This window comes from Hylobates moloch, unplaced genomic scaffold (genome assembly GCF_009828535.3).
Source record: "Hylobates moloch isolate HMO894 unplaced genomic scaffold, HMol_V3 SCAFFOLD_1, whole genome shotgun sequence".
Taxonomy (NCBI): Eukaryota; Metazoa; Chordata; class Mammalia; order Primates; family Hylobatidae; genus Hylobates; species Hylobates moloch.
The window spans coordinates 130,188,238-130,212,575 of record NW_026652276.1 but is presented as its reverse complement, the minus strand read 5'-3'; the positions used below and the strand labels follow the sequence as shown (position 1 = coordinate 130,212,575).

The following is a 24,338-nucleotide window of genomic DNA, read 5'->3' as shown; positions in this document are numbered from 1 at the left end:
ATGGTATAATAAAGCCCTACTACCGTCATCAGTTTCAATGGCTTCCTACTGTGAAATGCAAAAACAAACCAGAGAAAAGCCTAACCATTTTTCATCTATAAAGGATAAGATTAGGTACAACTACTTTCTTTAAAAAAAAAGAACTGAACAATTTGTGAATGTTTGTTTCTTTCAGCCATTTACAACAGACTGCTGGGGTTTTTTTTGTTTGTTTGTTTGTTTTTAAACAGGGTCTTGCTCTGTTGCCCAGACTGGAGTGCAGTGGCACTATCATGGCTCACTGCTGCCTCAACCCTCTCGACTCAAGCGATCCTCCCACCTCAGCCTCCCGAGTAGCTGGGACTACAGGCACACACCACCACGCCTGGCTAATTTTTGTAATTTTTGTAGAGATAGGGTTTTGCTACGTTGCCCAGGCTCGTCTCGAACTCCTTGGCTCAAACAATTGCCCCACCTCGGCCTCCCAAAGTGCTGGGATTACAGGCATGGGCCATTGTGCCTGGCCCATGACTAATCTTTTTAAGACACTGACACCATTGGAGAGGAGAATGCCCACTCCAACTACATATTGGCTGTTAAAGCATCAAAGTGGAATGGTGGCTTGAGGGAAAATCATTAAAATGAAAAGGGCTAATTCTACTTCATAAAGTAAAAAAACTATTTAGATTTAGGTTCTTACATATATTTTAAAAAGGTAGAGTATTCTAGTGAAAAGTCATGAGCTATGGAGACAGAAGACTGGAGATTTATTGTATTATAGATATAAGCCTGAGCACGTTACTCACTATTTCGGTTCTTCTGAAAATTAATGGGGAGGAAAGCAATCACCAAAGAAACAACACTCAGGAAAGATAATGTGGAGACGTTTAGTTTTGTGTTGCTAATCCTGGAGATTACTGGCATTTATGATACATGATACCAAGAAAAAAATTTATGCCAAGTTTTCTAAAAAGTTCAATAGAACAGTTAAGTTTATTTTCTCCATTTTTTGGTTTTGTTGTTGTTGTTGTTGTTGTTTGTTTGTTTTTGAGATGGAGTCTCCCTCTTGTCACCCAGGCTGGAGTGCACCTCAGCCTCCCGAGTAGCTGGGACTACAGGCACACACCACCACGCCTGGCTAATTTTTGTAAATTTTGTAGATTTCAATTTGTTTATCAGTAAAAGTCAATCATTTAACACAAATTTATTAAGTATCAAGCAATATTCTAGGTATTGGACATACAGCAGTGAACAAATCCTTGTCATGATGTTCCAAGCTCTGTGGTGAGAGGTACACAGAAATATATAGGGAAAAAAAAAAAACAAATTTTGTAATACAGTATGTCAAACGCTGATGCACACTATAGAGAAAAATAATGCAGGAAGGCTTCAAAGCATGGTCAGGGAAGGTCGCAATGAAAAGGAACACTTGGACAAAGACATGAAGGAAATGAGGGAGCCTGTAAATATCAGGGTTCCTCAAAAAGGAACAGCACGAGCAAAGGCCCTGAGATAGGAACCCGCCTGGCTTTTTGAAGACTAAGAAAGCCAGTACAGCTGATGCAGAGTCACAGAAGGGAAGGAGAGTAGTTGGAAAAACGAGGTCAAGAAAAGGTGGCTAAGGGCAGCTGGGTCAAGGTCCTGTGGGGCAACCAGGCTACTGTAATGGCTGTGGCTTTTCCTCTGAATAAGATTAGAAGCCACTGGAAAGTCTAGAACATCAGAGGTGTTTCACCCATGTATGAGAGTAAACATTTACCTCATAAAATTCTTTCGGGAAGACCAAATGCAATATGGAAGGGTTTTTAAAACTAGAAAATAACGTACAAATGTGAAACATTATTATATCCCTAACTTTTTTACATCAGACAACTTTGTCAAATTCTTCTTCTGCACTAAACAGTGGTAAATATTTCATAGGTTTTTTCCAAGGGAAGAAAAAACAATGGTTTTTCTAGGAGCAACTCTCTCCATTTCTATTACACTATATCTAAGAACATATGAAACTCAGTTTTTTGCTTTCAAATCAAACCATAAAACAAATATTTCAACATGAAATAAAGATGCACAATGTGAAAAACAATCTCACCCTTATTCAAACGAGCAATGACAGTCATGAAATGATATGTTCTTAATGAGTGTTTTCCTTTGAACTGCTAGAATGGAAATGGGAGGCTCTAGTGTTAGATAAGAGATTTTGTTATCTTGTTATCACAAGGACCAGCCAAACCAAATTTCTACCTAGTCGAACGTCTCAATTATTGGCATATATAAAATATATACAGAACAAATTTTCACTATGAAGTAAAAACAAATGAAGTATGTTGAAAATAGTAAAAATTATTGAACTAGGTAAAAGTCTCTTATGATACTAAACAGCCCATCATGAAGTCACTGTTTAGAGACAATGACTGCAACTGGCAGCCCTGTTAACTTGTGAGGAAAAACAGTATCCAACTGAAATAACACTGGAAATGGAAACTTAAGTTATCTCCCCCAAGTTCTAGCCTCTTTTTTGGTCTGCTTCTCTTTTTTGTCTTTTTTATTTTACTTCGTCATTTCATAAAATGTGTGATTACCACTACTGCTATATGAAAATAATTCATATTCCCATTACTAATTTCTGCCCTAAACTTCAGTGCCACGTTGCCAGTTGTTGACTGGATACTGCCAGCAACAAATAATCCCATTTAATTTTTACTGAGCCCAACAGTTTTAAGCACTCTAACTTTGTGTATAAACTCCTCTCTCCATCTTAAACCACCCTCTGAGGACGGCCCTATTATTATCCCCATCTTACACTGGAAAGTTAAATAAGTAGCTCAAAGTAACACATTGAGTAAGAAAAGGAACCAGCACGTGGACCCCAGGCATTTTTGCTCCAGAACTGATGCATTTAATCCCTGCTGCACCGCAACAGTGCTCCAGTTCTGTGCCTAAATTCAGCAGATACAAAACAAAACTCATCGTCTACTCCCTCCTAGTTCTTACTGTCCTACTTCAAGTGGAAAGCAACTTAAATTTCAGTCACCCGGCCTCTCTTCCTCCTCCCACAGGCAGTCAGTCCCTGGGGTAGCCTGGCCTGCCTTCATGCCAAAATTTCCCTGGGCAAAGGCCACAGGGATGGGGCCCGAGGAAAGGCAGCCTCCCAAACGCGGGGGTGTGTCAGTGCGCTTTCCCTAGGTGCCCTCCCAGGGCTGGCATCCTCTCTGCTCTCCGAAACCAACTTTCGCCGTCCCACCCCGCCCTGCCGTGGACCTGCCTTGCGCTCTTCCAGCAGCTCCGCACCTCCACCCACTCCACTCCACCCTCCCCAAACAGCTCACCCTAGTCTCCATATCCCTGTGCCCTCAACTACCAACTGCACCCTTTACCTGCTCCTCTGCTTCCGCCATGGCGCGACCGGAGAGTCACCTGACAGACCCGGAAATGAGAGGAAACCAGACACTGGGCCCAGGGCCTTCTGGGAAATGTAGTTTTAGCTTCATCTGAGCCTGGAAATCTCTTCTAGGGGACGGACCTGTTAGGGTTCATTTCTGCTGCCAATTCTCCAAACTCAGTGGAATTCTGCTTTGACGGATGTGAACATAACCATTGCTAATACTATAGCTTATTTTATTGTTGTTCTTGTTTCTGTAGTTATTCTAGTGTTTATTAAGCACTTACTATGTCACGCCCTGGGTTTATAGCTTTGCATAAATTATCTCATGTAATCCTCACAGCAATTCCTACTATCATCCCCATTTATAGGGGAGAATACCGTAGCTCAGAGGTCATGCAGCTAGTAAGAGGCAGAACTGGTAACAGAATTCAGCCTTTTCTGATGCCAAAGTCTCTGCGATTGCCAAATGCTGCTTACTCTAAAAGTGTTCTTGTCCTTTTTTCTCTCTCTTTTCTAAGTATATTCAGTGAATATAAAGGAATCTTTGCAGTGGAGAGTCAGAGAAAATTTATATGCCAACAAATAATATCATTATTTTTGCTTGCTACTTTGTCTTCTCCTGTCATATGAACATTAATTTAAAAAAAAATCTCTGTTGTTTAATAAATTAATTGTTAAACCTTTGTTGAGGATATTCAATAGGTAAATGTTCAAGTGAAGACACAATATGAAGTTGTCCTTGGTCAAAATCTGCACAACCACTATATTACTTCCAGCATTCAGAATGACTGATCCCCTCTCCATGTTTCTGAACATTATGAATTCTGTTTCCTAATCCTCAGGAATCTGCAGCATCTTGTCCAAAGACAGACATATTAAAATTTCCATTCACTGGAGTAGCTGGTGACCAGCAGAGGGCATTGCAAATGGCAGCATGTGGTGGTTGCCTCAGTACCTTTTTTGACTCCCTGTGCCTCATTGACTCTGACCCAGTAGGAAGTCATGGACTCAGTACTCTTGTCTGTAGCTTGCTCAACCCATGATTCCTCAGTGGCCCAGAAGCCAAGGTGACATCATCTCTGAGACACCTGTCTTCTCCCCAAGGCCTAAACAGCCTTACCTCCATCTTCTTCCTCCAAGCTTTGCTGGGGTTCCTCTTCCAGTGGGCTAATCACTCAGCCGACAGGATAGACCATGCTGAGGCATTTAAATGTCTATAAGCAGCCGGGTGCAGTGGCTTTCACCTGTAATCCCAGCACTTTGGGAGGCCAAGGCAGTCAGATTTCATGAGTTCAAGAGTTTGAGACCATCCTGGACAACATGGCAAAACTCTGTCTCTACAAAAAATACCAAAAATTAGCCGGGCATAATGGTGTGCGCCTGTAGTTCCAGGTACTCAGGAGGCTGAGGTGGGGGTTGAGGCTGCAGTGAGCATTGATGGTGCCACTGCACACCAGCCTGGACAACCGAGTGAGACCCTATCTGAAAAAAAAGAAAAAAGAAATCCATAAGCAAGTATAAACCTAGGGCAAGTATAAACCTAACCCAAGAGTTTCTAAAATCTCTTGCAAAGCAGCCCAGGGCAAAACATTGCTCATGATGAACTCCAGATCCCAGAAAAACTTTAATACAGACCAAAAAGACTGTGGAAGCCCTCAGTCCAGTATCCACGGGAAAGAGAAAATGAGCTCTTCTACTTTTCTGACTTTCCTCACAAACTCTAATTTTCTCTTTCCCATTGTGAGTGACAGCAACCCATAAACCTCTAGGACTACAGCCTCTCCAACTTGGCAATCTCCTCTTCTATGGTGAACGGATGAGATTGGGATGAAGAAGGAAAATAAAGAATTATTACCACTGTCTTAACCACAAGGTCATTTTTGTTTTATGGTTCCATTTTATTTCGATGAGAAGTCAAGCAGCCCAAGCAAGCAAAGCTGAAGGCCATCCACTCCGGGCCTTCCTGGCCTTTCTACTTTTCTGGAATGAGAATGTTTATTCTCTTTCTCTTTCTCAAGAAGGGTGTTATAGGTCTTATTAAAGATATAGCCAAACTTTACAGATTTTCCTCTGCTCATTTAACCATAGAAACTCTCGATTCCCCAAGTTTGTTCCGCATTCAGTATACTCTCTTGATTACAATAAAATATTATGAGCCTCTTTCCTTTTGGAGACTAGAAAAGTGAAGAGACACAGGTATGGAAAGGTGAATTAGAGGAAGAAACCTGCTATGAACTAGCAGGTTCGTGCTGGGCCAGTGGACAGGATGAAATTCACATGTGACCTCCAAATCCCATTTTCTCATGTGAAGTGAGAGTCTGAGGCTCTCTTATCTAGGTAGTCTTGTATTCTCCAACTACTCTAAGTGTAGTCCAAAGACTACCTGGAAGCTTGTTAAAAATGAAGAATTTGGGGCCCTTTGAGAGACGTATTTAACCACAATCTGGATTTTAATAATATCCCTCAGTTATATGCATATACTTTAAAGTTTGAGGAGTAGTCAGCCTAACAGTCACTGATTCTGTGTCAAATCACCTGCTTTTTTTCTTGCACATAATCAGTCCACCCTCTCCCAACTTCAAGATACGGAGGTAAAGGGCTGGGTACAGTGACTCATGCCTGTAATCCCAGCACTTTGGGAGGCCAAGGCGGGCGGATCCCCTGAGGTCAAGAGATCGAGACCATCCTGGTCAACATAGTGAAACCCCATCTCTACTAAAAATACAAAAATTAGCCAAGCATGGTGGTGTGCGCCTGTAGTCCCAGCTACTCAGGAGGCTGAGGCAGGAGAATCGCTTGAACCTGGGAGGCGGAGGTTGCAGTGAGCCAAGATCACACCACTACACTCCAGCCTGGTGACAGAGCAAGACTCTGTCTCAGAAAACAAAAACAAAAACAAAAACAAAAAAATGCATATGGAGGTAAAGGTAAGATTCAACTTCTCATTCGCAGTCTATGGGACCTAAAATTGTTAATAGACTTCAGAAAACAGACCTAAGACCTTATATTTGCAGAGTGGCTCACTGGTTTCAAGGATCTGTCTCATAACGTTTGTTTCGTAGGTGTGAAACAGTTTACTAACTCAAATTATAGCCATTTTATTCATGACAATAGCATTATTTCATTGCTTAAACAATCTGAATGCCTTCAATATTTTCCGTTATTAAATAGCATTTATAAATTCAGGAAACTTGAAAAATCAGCAAAGTGGAAAGACAAAGTTAAAATAATTCACTCTTATGCCCTTGCTAATTAGGGGATGTGTTGTAGATTCTTTTCCCAATCTTCAGCTTCCATTCCTTCTTAGATTGCTACCTTTCTCAATCTACAGGTGTGACAGCTAATGACAAGCAAATTTACACCACATTACACTACTAACTCCAAGCTACAATCTTAGCCTTTATTTAACTGTACCAAATAGCTAAAAGAATATTGATGTTATCTTTAGCAAATCTGGCCAGCCTCAGCTTATTTTGCAGTTTAGTTTTTCCAAAACTGTACCCACTGAAACCTGTTACCTTCTAATATTCTAAATGTCATTTTAAGATATAGCTTATTGAAAATTTCCCTGAGCAACCACATTAGATTTTTTTAATAACATTTTTCTAATTACAAAAGTACTATGTGTTCATAATAGATAACTCGAAAAATACAATAAATTATAAAATAAAATTCTAAAACCACTCATGATTTCTCCACTTAGATTATGATTGTTGGATATATGCCTTTCTTTTTTTTTCTCCTTTTCCTCTCTCTCTTCCTCCTTTCCCCTCTCTCTTTGTCTCTCTGTATTTATTTAAAAACTTGTCCAACAAAGATCATATTACCAAGTTTTGTCATTTTTTTTTACTTAGTCGTATTTCAAGATTGTTTCCCAATAACATTGTAAAATATTCTTCTGAAACATGATTTTAATAAAACATGATTTCACATTATAATTCCATCCCATGAAAAGTAATGTATATAATCATTCTATTTTGTTGTATACTTTAAGTACATCTAATTAACATCCCTGTGCATAATTTTGGAAAATGCTGTAATGCAAGGTGGTATCAACTGTAGAAATAAAGATCATCCAAATGAGAAATGCCATTGAGGAGTTATTCAGAGCTTGTTCTAGAAAGGGAGTCAGCCACCAGCACTTGTGCTGTGGCAGAGACTCAAAAACAGGCACAAGAGTGGGAAGGTGGAAAAAGGAAAGGCTTCAGGTAGGCCCTGGTTGGAGGCTGTTGGCATGAGAAAGCTGCAGGTGGGCTAACCAGAAGTGGGGCAACCTATGTGATTGGTTAGGGGTAGATATTTGGTTTTCTCTGGTTGGTCTTAGTTGGAAGTGGGAGTAAAAATTAAGGAAGTTGTCAACTACCAATAAAGTCCTGGTCATTTTAGGCTGGTTGTTTCAGAGGTTATAGTTAAGGTTCCTGGATTGTTACTACAGATGGCAGTTTTGACTGTCAGGCTAGATTCCTGGGTTTTCTATTGTGGACAATAGCTTGGTTTCCTGGGCAATTGCTGCAGTTTGCTTCAGACTGTGGGTCAGAGTTCTATTTTAATATCTGGTCTGGCCATTGCCCCTTTATATATTCAATCTCTCACAATTTATTCTACCATGGGCTATATATGAGAGCTCTAAACCCTCCTACCATCAAACATTAGACATTATCATTTTTTACAAATTTCGTCAATTTAGCTTAGGGAAAATAGTATTAATATTTTAATTTTTGTTTTAACTTGTATTTCTTTGATTTCTGATGAGGGGATGTTTTTCATAAATTTACTGGCCATTTTCAACTTTGTTCTGTCCTTTCTACTCTTGCTCTTTACCCATCTTTTGTGGGAAAGTTGATCTTTTCCCTATTTGGCTTATAAAAGAAATGTTCAGTAGATATTTGGTTATTTGGTTTTGAAGCTAAGAGGAGTCTGGTGCTGGATGTAAATAATCTGAGGTCTTCAACATATATTAGGTTGGTGCAAAACTAATTGCAGTTTTTGCCATTACTTTTAATTGGTATTTGAGGTATAGTATTGTGTAGTATTACAACCTAAGAGAGAATCTTTGGAAATATATAGATTTGAGGGAACATTGAAGGGGTAAAGTTTAGACTCACTGTGGTGGTTCTCTTGCTAGATTCTTGTGAAATTAGTGTGCCTTGATTTGCACCAAGGGGTTTTATTGTTAAAATCAAATAGTCACTTTATTTTCCCAATTCACAGAAAGAAATCAATAGATTAGTGGGTAAAATATTTTATTTAGGGTTTTCACATATGCTTTCTTGAAATCTTTGATTTTTTGCTATTGCTTAGCTATAAACAAGCACTGAGACATAAAAATACATAAATATAGTAAATAAATCCCAACAAAAAAAAATCAGAAAGAAACTATAAAGCTTGCTTTGACAACTTCTTACTTTTAAACATGTACCAGGAACCTAGCACAGTGTATGTGCATAACAGGGTGACTATAAATATTTGTTGACTGAATCAATTAATTAATTGAACATCTTTCCATTCATGGTGCTTTCTCAAACTAGACTATTCAGTGCCCTGCCACCTGAGTACATTTCAGACCTGTTCTACGAGAAAATAAAAAGATGTTGAAGATTTAGAGCAGTGAAATGACACAAAGAAAGTGGTATCTGGGAAGTTTAAGTCAGCCATTGTGTGAGAGTTTGAAGGTGGGAGTGATCAAATCAGTTGGGAAGATCAGGGATGACTTCAAGCAGCACATCAAGTGTTCCTTAAAGTACAGGTAAGAGGCTGATGGTAAGAGGAAAGGGAAAACATTCCGTGTAAAGGGAACAGTATAAGAAGAGACATAAAGACAGGCTGGGCGCAGTGGCTCACGCCTGTAATCCCAACACTTTGGGAGGCTGAGGCAGGCAGATCACGAGGTCAGGAAATCAAGACCATCGTGGCTAACACGGTGAAACCCAGTCTCTACTACAAAAATACAAAAAATTAGCTGGGCGTGGTGGCGGGTGCCTGTAGCCCCAGCTACTTGGGAGGCTGAGGCAGGAGAATGGCGTGAGCCTGGGAGGCGGAGCTTGCAGTGAGCCAAGATGGCACCACTGCACTCCAGCCTGGGCGACAGAGCAAGACTCCATCTCGGAAAAAAAAAAAAAAAAAAAAAGAAGAGACATAAAGATGTGGAATAGCATCCAAAGAGTCAGATACAAGACCAATTAGGTAGGATGGTGCTAGAGTCTGTCCATATAAATTTGTGTATAATTCCACAGGCAGTTGTAGCAGAGACTGCTAAATGCCTTCCTAATATCCATTCACTTCTACTTTATTAGTAAAAGAACTCCTAAAATATTAGGGGCAGCAATATGTTTAAATAAAAGACATCTCCTGGTCTCCATCACGGTTATGTGTGGCTATGTGATTAAGTTCTGGTCAATGACATACAAGTGGAAATGTTACGTGTGCCTTTCAGGGAAGTCTATTAAAGGGGAACAGACATCTGGGGATACCCCTTTCACCATTTCTGCCATTAGATTCTCCAGCAACCACACAGGTCCCACAAGTGACCTTGAGGATGAAAACCAAATTCCAAGGATGAAGCAGAAAGATAGGAGAAGCCTAGGTCCCTGACGACTGAAGCCAACATGCTCCTCTAAACTGCCTGCCTCCAAACTAATGTTTTGTTTTTTTTCAAACAGGGTTTTACTCCTGTCACCAGGGCTGGAGTCCAGTGGCAGGATCTTGGCTCACTGCAACCTCCGCCTACCCGCTCAGGTGATTCTCCTGCCTTAGCCTCCTGAGTAGCTGGGATTACAGGGGCATGCCACTGCACCTGGCTAATTTTTGTATTTTTCGTAGAGACGGGGTTTCACCATGTTGCTCAGGCTGGTCTCGAACTCCTGAGCTCAGGTGATCCACCCACCTCGGCCTCCCAGAGTGCTGAGATTACCGGCGTGAGCCACTGAGCCCAGCCTCCAAACTTATTTTGAATAAAATAATAATCCCTTGTGTTATTGTAGCTTGCCCATCACAAGCAGACAGACTTAGTCCTAACTGATATAGTGGTGGGGAGCCATTGAGGAGTTTTGAGAATAGAAATGACTCAGCCAAAAGACATCAGCTACTGCACCTGAGGAAATTATTATTCTTCTACTTGCCCACCTGACACAGGAGAAAGGGAGCGATCACACGCTCATGTGTGTGAGAAGAACAAACTTTCAGAATATAAAAGTTTTGGAATCTTGGGACATAGGACAAAAACAGTACTGCCAGGGTACCAATTTGCATTTGTTTTTTTCTAGTTCATTGTGATATTTAAGAGCTCGAGAATCAGATCAGGATTCAAATTTTGTGTGTGCCATTTATAATAAATCTAGGACAAGTTAACTTTTCCAAAGTCCAGTATTCTTAGCTGTTAAATGGGCTAAAAGTACCTTCCAATCAGGGTTGTTGTGAAAAACAAATGAGAAAATGTAGGTCAAGGTCCTTGCCAAAGGCTGGGCCTAGTTGTATTTATCACTGTTGTACTGCTATTTTGTTTCCCGCACTTCAGTATACACATAACGAACACTGCAGTCTCCTCTTCAGGTTCCATTTTTTGTGATCCTCATTTAGAGGCACAGGACCACTCTCAAGACTTACTTGTTTTCATAAAAAGAAGAAAAGAAATTTTGGGGAATGTGCAGAGTCGCTCTTTACTCAATCTCTCAAAGGAGACTGTGCAGTGATCATCAGAGATCTCTTATAGATAAAGAAAGAGTATGGCCCAAAATTGTTAGTTTCTGTACAATTACAGAGAACATGGAGCTGTATCTTACTCATAGTGAGGTTAGAAGATGCTACCAGTTACCCTTTTCTATGCAATTTCCCATAAGTGATCGTCCTTCTAGGTATGTGTGCTATCATAAGCAATATATTTGGTCTTTATCTCTGGTTCCTGGCACAGAGCACTTAAAACCTTTAGAATTTCCCGAGTGATAGGAGTATATTTTGTTATTGAATCCCTTTTTATTACACTTGAGTTTATACTAATGAGATGACTTAGGGTGGGGCTCCTATATAGCAGCAAGATGGGACTGGTCACCAGAAAGACCAATTGATTATAGGGGTGGAACTTTCAGCCCCCCAGGGAGGGGATGGGGAAGACTGGAGATTAAGTTCTATAAAAACTCCTGAAATGAGATTTGATGAGTTTCCAATTTGATGAACACGTCCACGCAGTGGGAGCAAGGAGTACCCCATGGGGACAGAAGCTGCTGTGCTCCGTACCCTTCAAGACCTTGCCCTGTGCACCTCTTCATCTGGCTGTTCATTTGTATCCTTTATAATAAACTGGTAAATGTAAATAAAGTGTCTTCCTGAGTTCTGTGAGTCATTCCAACAAGCTATGGTACCTTAGGAGGGGTTCATAGGAAGCTCCCATTTATAGCTGGTGGGCCAGAAGCACAGGAGGCCCAGGACTTGCAACTGACATTTGAAGTGGGGGGCAGTTTTGTGGGACTGAGCTCTTAAGCTATAGGGTCTGTGCTAACCCTGGGTGGTTAGTATCAAAACTGAGTTAAGTTGTTGAACACCCAACTGGTGTCCAGTGAGTCAGAGAGTTGATTGTAGGTATTGGAAAACACTCCAGAGTATGTTAATACTTCACGTTTATGGATGTCTAGACGGGAAGTATTAGAAATTAATGGAGAAGTTTAATGTCTTTTTAAATAGAAAAAGGCAATATATAAATGGTCTGTCCAATATTACTCAGTAATGAACGAGAGTGAGAAGAGACCCTAGGAGGAATTTTGTCTTTATATTCATTGCAGTTTGAGGGATATTTTTCCAGATTTTTTTTCCCCACAGATGTATATACAAGGGCTACCTTTATGTGTTTTAAACATAATTTGAATCACACTCTAGAGTTCTGTGGCGTTTTAAAAAAATTTATTGCCCGGGCGCAGTGGCTCACACCTGTAATCCCAGCACTTTGGAAGGCCAAAGCAGGCGGATCACAAGATCAGGAGATTGAGACCACCCTGGCTAGCACGGTGAAACCCCATCTCTACTAAAAATACAAAAAAATTAGCAGGGCATGGTGGTGGGCACCTGTAGTCCTAGCTACTTGGGAGGCTGAGGCAGGAGAATGGCATGAACCTGGGAGACAAGGCTTGCAGTGAGCCGAGATCGCGCCACTGCACTCCAGCCTGGGCGACAGAGCAAGACTCTGTCTCAAAAAAAAACAACCAAACAAACAAAAAAAACTTATTAATACATCAACAATGTAATTTCACATAATATAGAGCTACATAATTACTTATGTTTATATAGTCTTCCATGGAGTTGATTTCCGTGGTTTATATAACCAACCAATCCTCCTCTACTTTTCAATATTTAGGTTGCTTTCAAGTTTTCACTATTATAAATTATACTGTGATGAACACCGCATCTTGTGCATATCTCCAAATTATAAATATTTTCTTGGGAAAATGTGTAGAAATGGAATAGCTTGGTCACTGAAACATTTGAAGTTCTCTTAAAAGTTCTTTAAAAATATCAGGAAATACCTTTAAAAAAAACCCTTCAGGGCTGGGTGCGGTGGCTCACGACTATAATCCCAGCACTTGGGAAGGCAGAAGTGGGTGGATCACTTGAGCTCAGGAGTTCAACACCAAGGCAACATGATGAAACCCCATCTCTACTAAAATACAAAAAATTAGCCAGGCATGGTGGCACGCACCTGTAATCCCAGCTACTTGGGAGGCTGAGGCAGGAGAATCGCTTGAACCCAGGAGGCAGAGGCTGTGGTAAGCTGAAATCACACCACTGCACTCCAGCGTGGGTGACAGAGTGAAACCCTATCTCAAAAACAAAAACAAAAACAAAAACAAAAAACCTCTTCAATACTCTAATGTGGTGATTTTGAATAATGTGGGAAATATTTTGTTCATCCTTTGGATTCCTATTATATGTTTACTAAAAGAATATTTCAAAGACCATCTGTTTGAGTTTTCCCCAGACATAGAATGCTTATGTGCAATCCACTTACTCAACTTCTTTCATATTTTTGACAGAAAAGCACAAAACTAATTTTTAACTTAAAGCATGAATTCAATCTACTCAGAATCCAGATGTTTAGCTGTGCCAGAAAAATGTATTATTTCATAGAAAATCTTTCATTTTCAATAAAAATTTTGAAACAAAATACTTAAACACATCCTGCCATTGGATCCAAATATCATTTGTGAAACAAGGTCCATTTTTCAGCAAGTCTCCAATTTCAAAGTACGTTTGTGGCATAAGAGCCTTCTTCTAACATAAAGACATGAAAAAATTGAAAAAGAAGAGGAGCAGAACAAAAGAGGAAGAAGAGGAAGGGTTTGCTGCACAGTGAAAGCAATGGCAGTCACCAATTGTGTTCCAAAATTTAACACAACCAGTATGTTAATTGATTAAATCTTAAGACTTACTTTTTTACAGAAACAGTAATTGCACCTTATTTCTGAGCCAGAAAGCCTTTAAATCCATAATACAGTTGAATCTATACATGGTATGAAAAATAGTACAAACTATTGCCATTGCAGTACCAGTAACAAAATAAAATATATAACCTACAATGACCATTTCGTAGTTTTGTCCTTACCTGAACATTAGTTTACAAAGGAAACCAAACTTAATCACCATAGAGTTTTATGTTTTATATTTTATTGTGTTTCTGCTGTACTCCATTCATTTATATAAGCTAGGTTGGAATGTGACAACCTGGGGGCTTATCCACCAGTGATGGCATTATTATCATAGAAAAACAACCTTAGTTACAAGCCCCTGACCCAGAAATTAGGTTTTGGCTCTTTCTTTTTTTTTCTTTTTTTGCCTAGAACTGCATTCAATGCCAAGGTTATGGCCTTTCGATTGTTGCCTTAAGGAGAAGATGGCTTTAATCATTAATAGGGAAGACTTGTCCCCCCAAGAAGGGAGCATACCCAGAAGAACCCAAGAAAGAAAAGCATCATTGTTAGACTCCTGGGTAATCTTTCTAACTGGTTTGACAACTGCTGGAGAAAAATATTTACGTGGCAGTACCAGAACCCAAGGCCTAACATCTCCAGCTGATGTATCATGAACTTCTTCTCTGACACATGAATGACTGGAAATTACTGGAGAAACTCCCCCCACCTTTACCCCAATGCCCACTCCCTCCCAAGGCCATCAGAAATGCTCTTCCTTTGATTTCTTTCCCTCACATTGCTTCCTGTAGATCCTGTGTTCCACTCTTGCTGTTCTCACAAGCTCCTTACTACTCCTTCTCCATTACCCTGCTCTAAAGACACCCTCCCATCTTTTCATTGTGCTCGAGTGCCTGTCATTGGTGCAGATAAGTGAAAAGAAGGATGGGGAAAGGCCTTTTTGATAAGATTGGGTGTGGAGTAAAAAAACCATGGGCTTTCATCAGCTGATATAGATGATGGACCTCTCTTTTCTCCTGTTTGTCTCCATCCTGGGTCTGTTTATTGCAGCTGAGAAGGCCTACTAGTGCAGAAGACCTGTTCTAATCATTTATGATACATTGTAATGACCATCTATTGGATTGTCTGCACAGCACCCATTTTTTAGGACTTTCTCCCTACCACCCTCTGCCCCCAGCCCCCCCACCCACAAGGTACCTGCAAAGTCTTCCACTTCCTAGATATAGTTTGTTGATCTTCATCCCTTCTCTGAGATTTTTGGAATTAAGACTGAAAAAGATCAAACTGTTTCCTGATGCTTGGACTCTATAAGCTATCCCAGGAACCTTTTTGTTCAAACAAGTTCAAATTTGTTTTCTGATGCTAACTGTCAGAGCCTTAACTGACTTGTTCACACACACATACACATGCACACACATACAAGTTGGCTTTCTTCTCCAAGCAATTTTTATATCATCTCTTCCCCTGCCCTTTGCTTTAGTTAAGTGGGCTTTGGTAACCAGGGAAACAGTCTTGGTTTCTAGCCCTAAGAGATTAAGGAAAGGTATCTTAGAAAAGACAGAAACAGGCTGGGTGCGGTGGCTCATGACTGTAATCCTAGAACCTTGGGAGACAGACAGGCAGATCACTTGCACTCAGGAGTTTGAGACTAGCCTGGGCATCATGGTGAAACCCCATCTCTACAAAAAATAAAAAACAAAATTAGCTGGGTGTGGTGGTGCATGCCTGTAGTCCCAGCTACTTGTTGGGGGAAGCTGAGGCAGGTGGATCAATTTTTTGAATCCAGGAGGTCGAGGCTGCAGTGAGTTGAGAGCGTGCCATTGCCCTCCAACCTGGGTGACAAAGTGAGACCGTGTCTCAAAAAAAAAAAAAAAAAAAAAGAACAGACAGCAGCAGGGCTGAATTCCTTGCTCATTGGATGATGCGTAGAATTGCCACTCCCGTCTTCCCTTCCACATTTCTTCAGTTGCATGTGGCACTGACAAAGTCTAGAACTTTGTCATTCTTCCAATGCTAGCTGAATTCCAGCCAGCAACTGACTTTACAATGCCTTCTTTGCAAGATTTGGGTTGGCAATCACGGATCAGCCAGATTCAGGGTCAGGAGCCATTTTGAAGTTCAGTTTCAAGTTAGGAAAAACTGTAATACTGAACCTCTCAAAGATATTGGCTCAAGTATCCAGTTTAAGGAGTAGGTCAATAGCGGACTGGCCTTGAGTTCCCACTCCTTGTTGGAGGAGGGATCACTATGAAGCGGAGAGTGTTGAGAAAAACCCTGAGGCCAACCAGCCGGCCAACAAAAACCCTACCTGCAATACCCTGGGAGTATTCCTAATATAATAAGTATTATTTGAGTCAAAAGTAATGCATCTCCTCATGTTTAAGTGGCATGTGGTTAGAAGATAAGGGTCTTGCTTTTTAATAGAAAGGAATAAAACACTGAAAAACCAAGACTCGAAGATGACTTTTTGCAATACAACCTTTCTGAAATAAGGCACAGTCTATTCTCAGAGCATTAAATTTCTTCTTCCTTTGAGTTCCCATTTTGTAATGGTTGGTCCTTTTCTACTAACGAACAAATACATTACAGATTTTTCTCTTTCTAGTGATCTAAAATGTTGCTAAGTTTGCACTGTGGTCCACAATTTACAAATACTATCTAAGTCTCTTATGCTAAACTGCAGGATTGAAGAAAATACTCAGACTTTAATAGTGATACTCTTTGCAGACTTGGTGTAATTTCAGTGTAATTTTATATCTGGGAAAGGATTTATTGGTAACAAGTTACAAGCTGTGCTCCAAATGCCACATTGCTGGAAGTGGCTGGAAGATCAATGCCTTTAGAGCATCTACAAACCCAAAAAGTCTTTTCATCCTACAATAATGGCTCTTTTCTGTGTTTGCACACACTAAATTCTATGAATTAAGCTAGCCTTATCAAACCTCTTAGAAATCATGTCAGAGGCTGAGCGTGGTGGCTCACACCTGTAATCCCAGAACTTTGGGAGGTCAAGGCGGGCGGATCACAAGGTCAAGAGATCAAGACCAGCCTGGCCAACACGGTGAAACCCTGTCTCTAATAAAAATACAAAAATTAGCTGGGTGTGGTGATGCAAGCCTGTAGTCCCAGCTACTCGGGAGGCTGAGGCAGGAGAATTGCTTGAACCTGGGAGGCGGAGGTTGCAGTGAGCAGAGATCACGCCACTGCACTCCAGCCTGGCGATAGAGCGAGTCAAAAAAACAAAAATTATGTCAGAGTGACTCCCAATCCCACTGTCAAGATCTGTGCTATCTTACGAATATCACGTATTTCAACCAGAAAGTCTTCTCTCAACTTTAAATAGGATAAGGATTCTTTGCAAAGCAAAGAATCTTTGGCTCCTTGCTTGACATCGCCCCCACTTAGGTGTCAGGAAGCTATCCTTTACTTTGAGCATTCATGTGCACTAAAGCTGGTGGCATGTAGTTACTATTGCCATTGTAAAGTCTGTTTAAATGTTTTTTCTCACTGGTTATAGCAGGAAGTCTTCTGGGAAGACTTATTTGGCCTATGCAAAAGATTATATGGGGCAGGTGTTTTTCCTGGAGGTTCCATGATTTAATTTTTGGGCCCTTTACTGGATTCTTTCATTTATGAAATGTGTCCAACATCCTGATTTACCTTTCAGAAATACTAATAATACATTATTACTATGTAATTTATTTTGAAGATTTCTCAAAAGGCATGTTTTCTCCTACTCATTTACACAGATGATATTCATTTATTTAACAATTAGCATCTACTAAGAGTAAACACATGAATGCAAAGATTGAGAGACAGTTCAACTAAACATACAGTTTAAGAATATTCACTAAATTCACAGGGACTCAAATTGATTGCTGCCATTGATTATTGTATATTTTTCTCTTTTATTCTCTCCTTTTTGAGGATAGATCCCAAACTGAATTCATTATCTGTTCTTTAAAATCTTCTCTTGAGTTTCTTTTCTTCATGATTGGCAGCACCTACATGCCCAAGTCAGAAAGCTGGGAGTCTTCTCAGATGCATCTTCTTCATATATACTCCCAAATCCCAACACGTCCCCAAGTTCTGTTAATTTCACCTGTTAACTTCTCGCTCTGTACCCTTCCCTCCATTCTCACATCTTTCCTAGTTCAAGGCACTATCAACCCTCATCTAGACTATTATAACAACCTCTTAACTGGTCTCTCCATCCCCATGCCTCTCCCTTGTTTATTCATGCTGCATCTAGAATGATATTTTAGAAAAGATATTTGATTGTAAACTTCTCTGCCTACAATCTTTCATTGATTCTTCATTGCTTTTAGGTTAAAATACAATTGATTTATATTCACTACCTCTCCAGCCTCATATGCCACCACACTTTCTGCCACTCTCTTCTCCAGCCACGCAGAATCACTTGGCATGCCCTAAGGGTCCCACTACCTCTAATTTCTGAGGGTTTGCTTTATCTAAAAGAATCTCACTCTCCCCTCTCTGCCATCCCACTCCATACTTGATTGATAAAGCCTCAGGCTTCAGAACTGTCATCCGTTATTGCCTTAACAATGGCAATAAAAATTACCTATTAAACGAAAATGAAAATAGACAAATGAAACTACATCAAACTAAAAATTTCCTGCATGACAAAGGAAACAGTCAACAGCTTGAAGATATAACCTGCAGAATGGGAGAAAATATTTGCAAACTATTCATCTGATAAGGGATTAATATCCAGAATATACAGGGAACTAAAACCACTCAACAGTAAAATAAATAATCCCACTAAAAAGTGGGCTAAGGACATGAATAGATACTTCTCTAAAGAAGACATATAAATGGGCAACAGGTATATGAAAAAATGCTCAATATTACTAATCATCAGGAAAATGCAAATCAAAACTACAATGCAGTATTATCTCACCCCAGTTACAAATACTATTATCAAAAAGACAAAAAGTAAATGCTGGCAAGAATGCGGAGAAAATGGAACTCATACATTGTTGGTGGGAATGTAAATTAGTATAGCCATTATGGAAAACAGAATGGAAGTTTTTCAAAAAGCTGAAACTAGAACTACCCTACAATTCAGCAACTCCACTACTGGATATTCATCCAAAGGGAAGAAAATCAGTATATCAAAGGGATACCTGCACTCCCATGCAAAACTATTCATAATTGCCAAGATAGGGAATCATTCACAGTTTGTGTATCTAAGTGTCCATTAATGGATGAATGGGTAACAAAATGTGATAGATATACTCAATGAAATACCATTCAGTCATAAAAAATGAAATTCTGTCATTTGCAGCAACATGGATGGAACTGGAGGACATTATGTTAAGTGAAATAAGCCAGGCACAGAAAGATAAATGTCACATGTTCCTACTCATGTGTGGGCATTAAAAAGTTGATCTGATGAAGGTAGATAGTAGAAATGATGGTTCTCAGAGTCTGGGATGAGTGTATGGTGGGGATGAAAAGAGTTTGCTTAATGGAGACAAACATACAGTTATATAGAAGGAGTAAGTTCCAGTGTTCAACAGCATAGTAGATGACTAGTTAACAATGATTTATTGTATTTTTCGAAAGAGCTAGAAGAGATGAGTTGAAATGTTCCCAGCACAAAGAAATGATAAATATTTGAGGTGATGGATATCCTAAATATCCTGATTTGAACATTACACATTGTATACATGGATCAAAATATCACATGTACCTTAGGAACATGTACAATTATTATGTATCAGTAACGAATTTCCCATGAATCTCTTCTAAGGGAACTTTTCATTTTTGGTTTGTATTTGTAGTAAATTCCCTAAGATTTCAGGCAGTTCAAGCTGCCAGTGTATCTATACCTGGTGACAGTGAGACTATAACCTTTTATTTGCAAACATAGGATGGCCCTTCTATCTTTGGAAAGGAATCAAGACCCTGAGAAGCTAGAGCTCTTTTAAGCCACTGGGGTATTATTCCACAGACATGTGATGATTTAACTCTGAGTTAAGCCAGTTTCTTTCCGTGACTAATATTGCCTATAACAACTTTTCCTGCTTCCAGGCTATCATTCGACAATGAAAACAAGTTAATATTTTACTATATATCTTCCATAAGTAAGTTGTAAGATAACTTAAAAATATACAAAACAATTCTGACTCTTGGAACTAGTTTTCTTGAATCTTTGCAAATTGTTGACTTGCTTTGTGAAAGACATTCAACTCTGATGCTGCTTTCCCTACAGTTATTTTAAAGTGTTTTGTTGTTGTTGTTGTTGTTTTTAGAGACAGGGTCTCACTATGTTGTCCAGGCTGGAGTCTAGTGGTGTGATCATAGCTCACTGTAGCCTTGAACTCCTGGGCTCAAGCCATCCTCCAGCATCAGCCTCCTTAGGAGCTATGACTATAGGCAGGCACCACTCTGCTCAGATTCTTATAGTCATTTGACAGAGTATGCTACTTAAGTTGTTCTACAACCACTTATATGTACTGCCTTTGAGGTTCTATTTTCTGAATTTACAGGGCCAATCTCAGAACATTCAAACTATAGGCACTTATTGTTAGGTCCCTAGGACTTTCTGTTTTATTGTTTTCACGGCCAAACTCTTTACAAAACAAATTGGCAAAAAATCATTAAAAATGCAGAGCAAATTTGGATTCTTAACAGAAGAGGTTAATCACTCCAAGTGCTAAGTAGAATTAATTTTATCCTCCAAAGAATTAAGAGTACTTGAAAGTCTTACTGATAGGTAGATCATCTCAGTGTATCTGAAAGGTTTTTTTTGTTTGTTTTGTTTTTACTTACTGCACCCCACAGTAAGAAATTTGCTCTATATCATAACCTAGATATTGATATGTATATTGAAAGAGTATACACACACACACACACACAGAGACATAATTGAAACAAAATATCCATGAAATAATACTTACCTTTAGTATAAGTGATGCAAACTGACATTGCTAATTTTTTTTATTCTATTCTATTCTGTACTACCCTACAATATTCTAGTCACTACTCATTAAGTCGATTTCATAATCTGCAATTGGGGAACAATCTGCAATTTGAAAAGTACTGGATCATGGTTTTTCTTTTTTTTTAAATACAAAATTAAGGCAAGTGAAGTAGAGTGGGGTAATTCGTTTTTTACTTTCTGGAACATTTTCATGACGTTGTAATCTTTAATTTCTAGGTGTTGCTGGTTGGGCTCAATCACCAGGACTTCCTACCTTCAAGGTGAGCATGTGAGCAAGTTGAACCAATTATAATACATTTCCTTTGGACACAGTAATTCTCCTAAGGACTTTTTTTTTTTTTTTTTTTTTTTGAGACGGATTCTCGCTCTGTCACCCAGGCTGGAGTGCAATGGTGTGATTTCAGCTCACTGCAACCTCTGCCTCCCGGGTTCAAGCGATTCTCCTGCCTCAGCCTCATGAGTAGCTGGGATTACAGGTGCATGCCACCAGGCCCAGCTAATTTTTGTATTTTTACTAGAGACAGGGTTTCACCATGTTGGTCAGGCTGGTCTCGAACTCCTGACCTCATGATTCACCCACCTCAGCCTCCCAAAGTGCTCGAGCCACCGCGCCAGGCCCTAGGTAAGGACTTTTAACTCAAGGTGTGCTGATCAAAACTTCTTCGCTGAAATGAGCATGGAAGAGAACCTCTTTCTTCTGGGCTCACCAACCTGAAAGAATGTGAGTCTGCACTGTTTGCCGCCACCTTCATCTTGCTTGTGTGGGGAAAGCCTGACTGAATAATGAAGCCAATAGGGACTGCTCTGCTGAGGACTGGCAAGGGAGAGAGAGAGAGAGCCCTGGGATAAATGCTTGAGCAACCAGATCAAACTGTGAAGAATTCTAAATTCATCTTGTATTTACCAGGTACATGAGACGATCTAATTTTCTTTTCTTTTCTTTTTTTCTTTCCTTGTTTTTTTTTTGTTTTGTTTTTTTGACAATGTCTTGCTCTGTCGCCCAGGCTAGAGTACAATGGCTCGATCTCGGCTCACTGCAACCTCCACCTCCCAGGTTCAAACGATTCTCCTGCCTCAGCCTCCGGAGTAGCTGGGATTACAGGCATGTGCCACCACATCTGACTAATTTCAGTTTTCTCACTTGCCAAGTGTAAGAGTCCTGATAATATGGTAACAGAGACGGACACAGAGGGCTTGATATTTGCGATGTAAGTGAGAAGACCACATACCTGTGTCCATATTGAAAATATTAATAAAGGCTATCTTCTGTCTCTCTTCTATCATCCCTGAGTAGATGGGCTGTTTAGTGACTTATATAACAGGATAGTATGTTTTTAAAAATGTAAGTATTAATTTATATGTTCTTCCCTCCTCCTGCACCAGTTCTTTTACCCTTTGTCTTCTCCCGTGTTGTCAGCTTGGCATTCTTTACTCATTTCCTCAGAAAAGGAATGATACGGCAGAAATGCAAAGTCTTGTATTTTCATTTTCAATTGCGCAGGTGTCAGGAGAACATGAAAGAGATTTGATGAATAAAAATCTTTGTAACCCTAAGACCAGAAAGGAATCCCTAGGTTGAGGAGTATGAAGAATGGAGGGAACATGAAGTGGGAGAAAGCTGGGAGAACCCAGAGGCAAAGCTTTCCTGTTCTGCTCCAGCTCCTGGTCCCATGAACAGAGTCCAACGCTAATGCCTAGGGACTTCCTGGCTCCATTCAGGTGAGGACCATGCATCCCCTGTGCTGAGGAATTTTGTTAATTGTTTTTGCATTGAGGCTCCGTAAGAATTTTCTTGCAACAGCAGCTAGCACATCACTTGCTGAGTGTCTGGTGTCCCAGTATCTCCTCTAACCCTGGGTAGACAGCACCCACCAGGATGCACAAAAGCCCCCTGAAGCACAGTGTGAGGCCTTTGATGCACAGGGAGACATTAAAGTCCACTGCATACAGACTTAGATGAAACAAATTATTACCAGCCAGAAATCACTCTAGGCAGTCATAAAAAAACCCTACCTGACTTCTAACCCCACTCCCACCCCCAACACACACCATGACCACCACCACCACCTTCACTTGATTATTATACATTTTTCTAAATAGGGATTCAGTCCATTAGTACTACACTATTTTATACATTTTTGTTTTATGGCTTCTCAACAAATGTCAGACCAGTATTACTTAAGCCCAATGCTAAGCACCGATAATATAAAGGAGAAAGCCCAAGATTCCCTGTCCTCATGTGCCGCTCACCATGCGTCAGGGGGTGCAGAAATGCATGTAGCTCATCCCATTATATATGGTAAGTGCTGTCAGGTTCAAAGGGCTGATGGAATAGGGTTGGCCTATTCCAAGGCCCCTTCTATCATTGGAGAATTTTTATTTTTTGTTTAATAACTATTACCCTGAATTATCATAATTTTCATTCTGGTTTAGCCATAAACATGCAACCTACAGAGTTCAGTGAAGGAGTTTTCCTATACTGTTTTCTGAAGGGTAAAATTTGGCATTAATTACAGATAAAAACCAGGTGCAGGGGCTCACACCTGCAGTCCTAGCTACTGGGAAGACTGAGGTGGGAGGATTGCTTGAGCCCAGGAATTCAAGGCTGCAATGAGCTGTGATGGTGCCACTGCACTCCAGCCTGAGTGACAGAGCAAGACCCTGTTTCAAAAACAAAACAAAACAAACCCCTAGAGTGAATGACGTACGTAAGAGCCTCTGAAAGAGCGCTCCCCTAAACCTCCCCCCGCCCCCATTGACAAAATCCAACAGAAGTGGGGCACGGGTCCCATCTGCTGCAGGTGCTCTCCACGGGATCTGACCCCTTCAATCATGGCCTTGCCAACCAGATAGCCACTTCCTTCATTACAGTTTCCACTCCAGTGCTGGTATCAATCCTCTCCTCTTCATAGAAATAGGCTGCCCTTCCTATTTCCTCCCTTTCTCCCCTAACTCCTTCAGTAATTGACATTAACCCAGAGACCCGAGGCCCCATACTCACCCTTGGACAGCCCTTGATTATGGAGCTACAGAGTGACTACGTCAGACGTCAAATCCTAATCTCTTCAGTTCAGTTCCACGCCACTAAGTGGTGCTTGAAAGAGACTGTTTAAGTACATGGCTTTGTGATTTTTTTTTTCCCTACTTCTTCTCAGTGAATCTTTCTAAAGAAATGCATTTTGAGCTAAGAGCCTCTTCCAAAGTGAAGGGTATATTTGTAGATTTCAAGGAATTAAAAACCAGGCCGCCACCTGCCAGGGTAGTTAAAATGGAGCCGAACAGCACTCCTGGAGGAGGGGCCTGTCCTGATTAGGGAAGTGACTCAGCTTCCTAATTCATTGGAGAAATGAATTTTTCAGAAAGGAAGACATACTATTTTGAAAAGATTATGTAACATTCCAAAGACATACACTTTGAAGTAGAGAATTCTAGTTGGGTGATTGCATTACAGAATAAGTTAATAATTGAAAATGACCACATCTTAATAACAAGCAAAGCATTTCCCTGAACAACAGTTTTTCTACATTCTTTTCATTCTGTGGACTCAGAGAGGTCTTTTGATGGATCATAAGCCTTTTATAAACCCATGACCCAG

The 24,338-nt window shown here is 40.2% G+C and overlaps 1 protein-coding gene across 2 annotated transcripts in view; it reads right to left on the bottom strand.

Annotated features, from left to right (window-relative positions):
- The window catches only part of VPS41 (VPS41 subunit of HOPS complex), a 211,270-nt gene extending 187,375 nt beyond the window's left edge, over nt 1–23,895 (bottom strand). Inside the window, exons 1-2 of one of the 2 annotated variants that reach the window (XM_032758281.2) lie at nt 23,745–23,895; nt 4,482–4,843 (exon numbers count right to left, since the gene is read on the bottom strand). In XM_032758281.2, the coding sequence (XP_032614172.1) occupies nt 4,482–4,487 (6 nt within the window). In that variant the 5' untranslated portion in view covers nt 4,488–4,843; nt 23,745–23,895. Of the gene's footprint in view, nt 1–3,353; nt 3,389–4,481; nt 4,844–23,744 lie in introns of those variants that run through there. The other variant, XM_032758280.2, reaches the window with a different exon arrangement.
- Nucleotides 23,896–24,338: the final 443 nt, after the last annotated feature.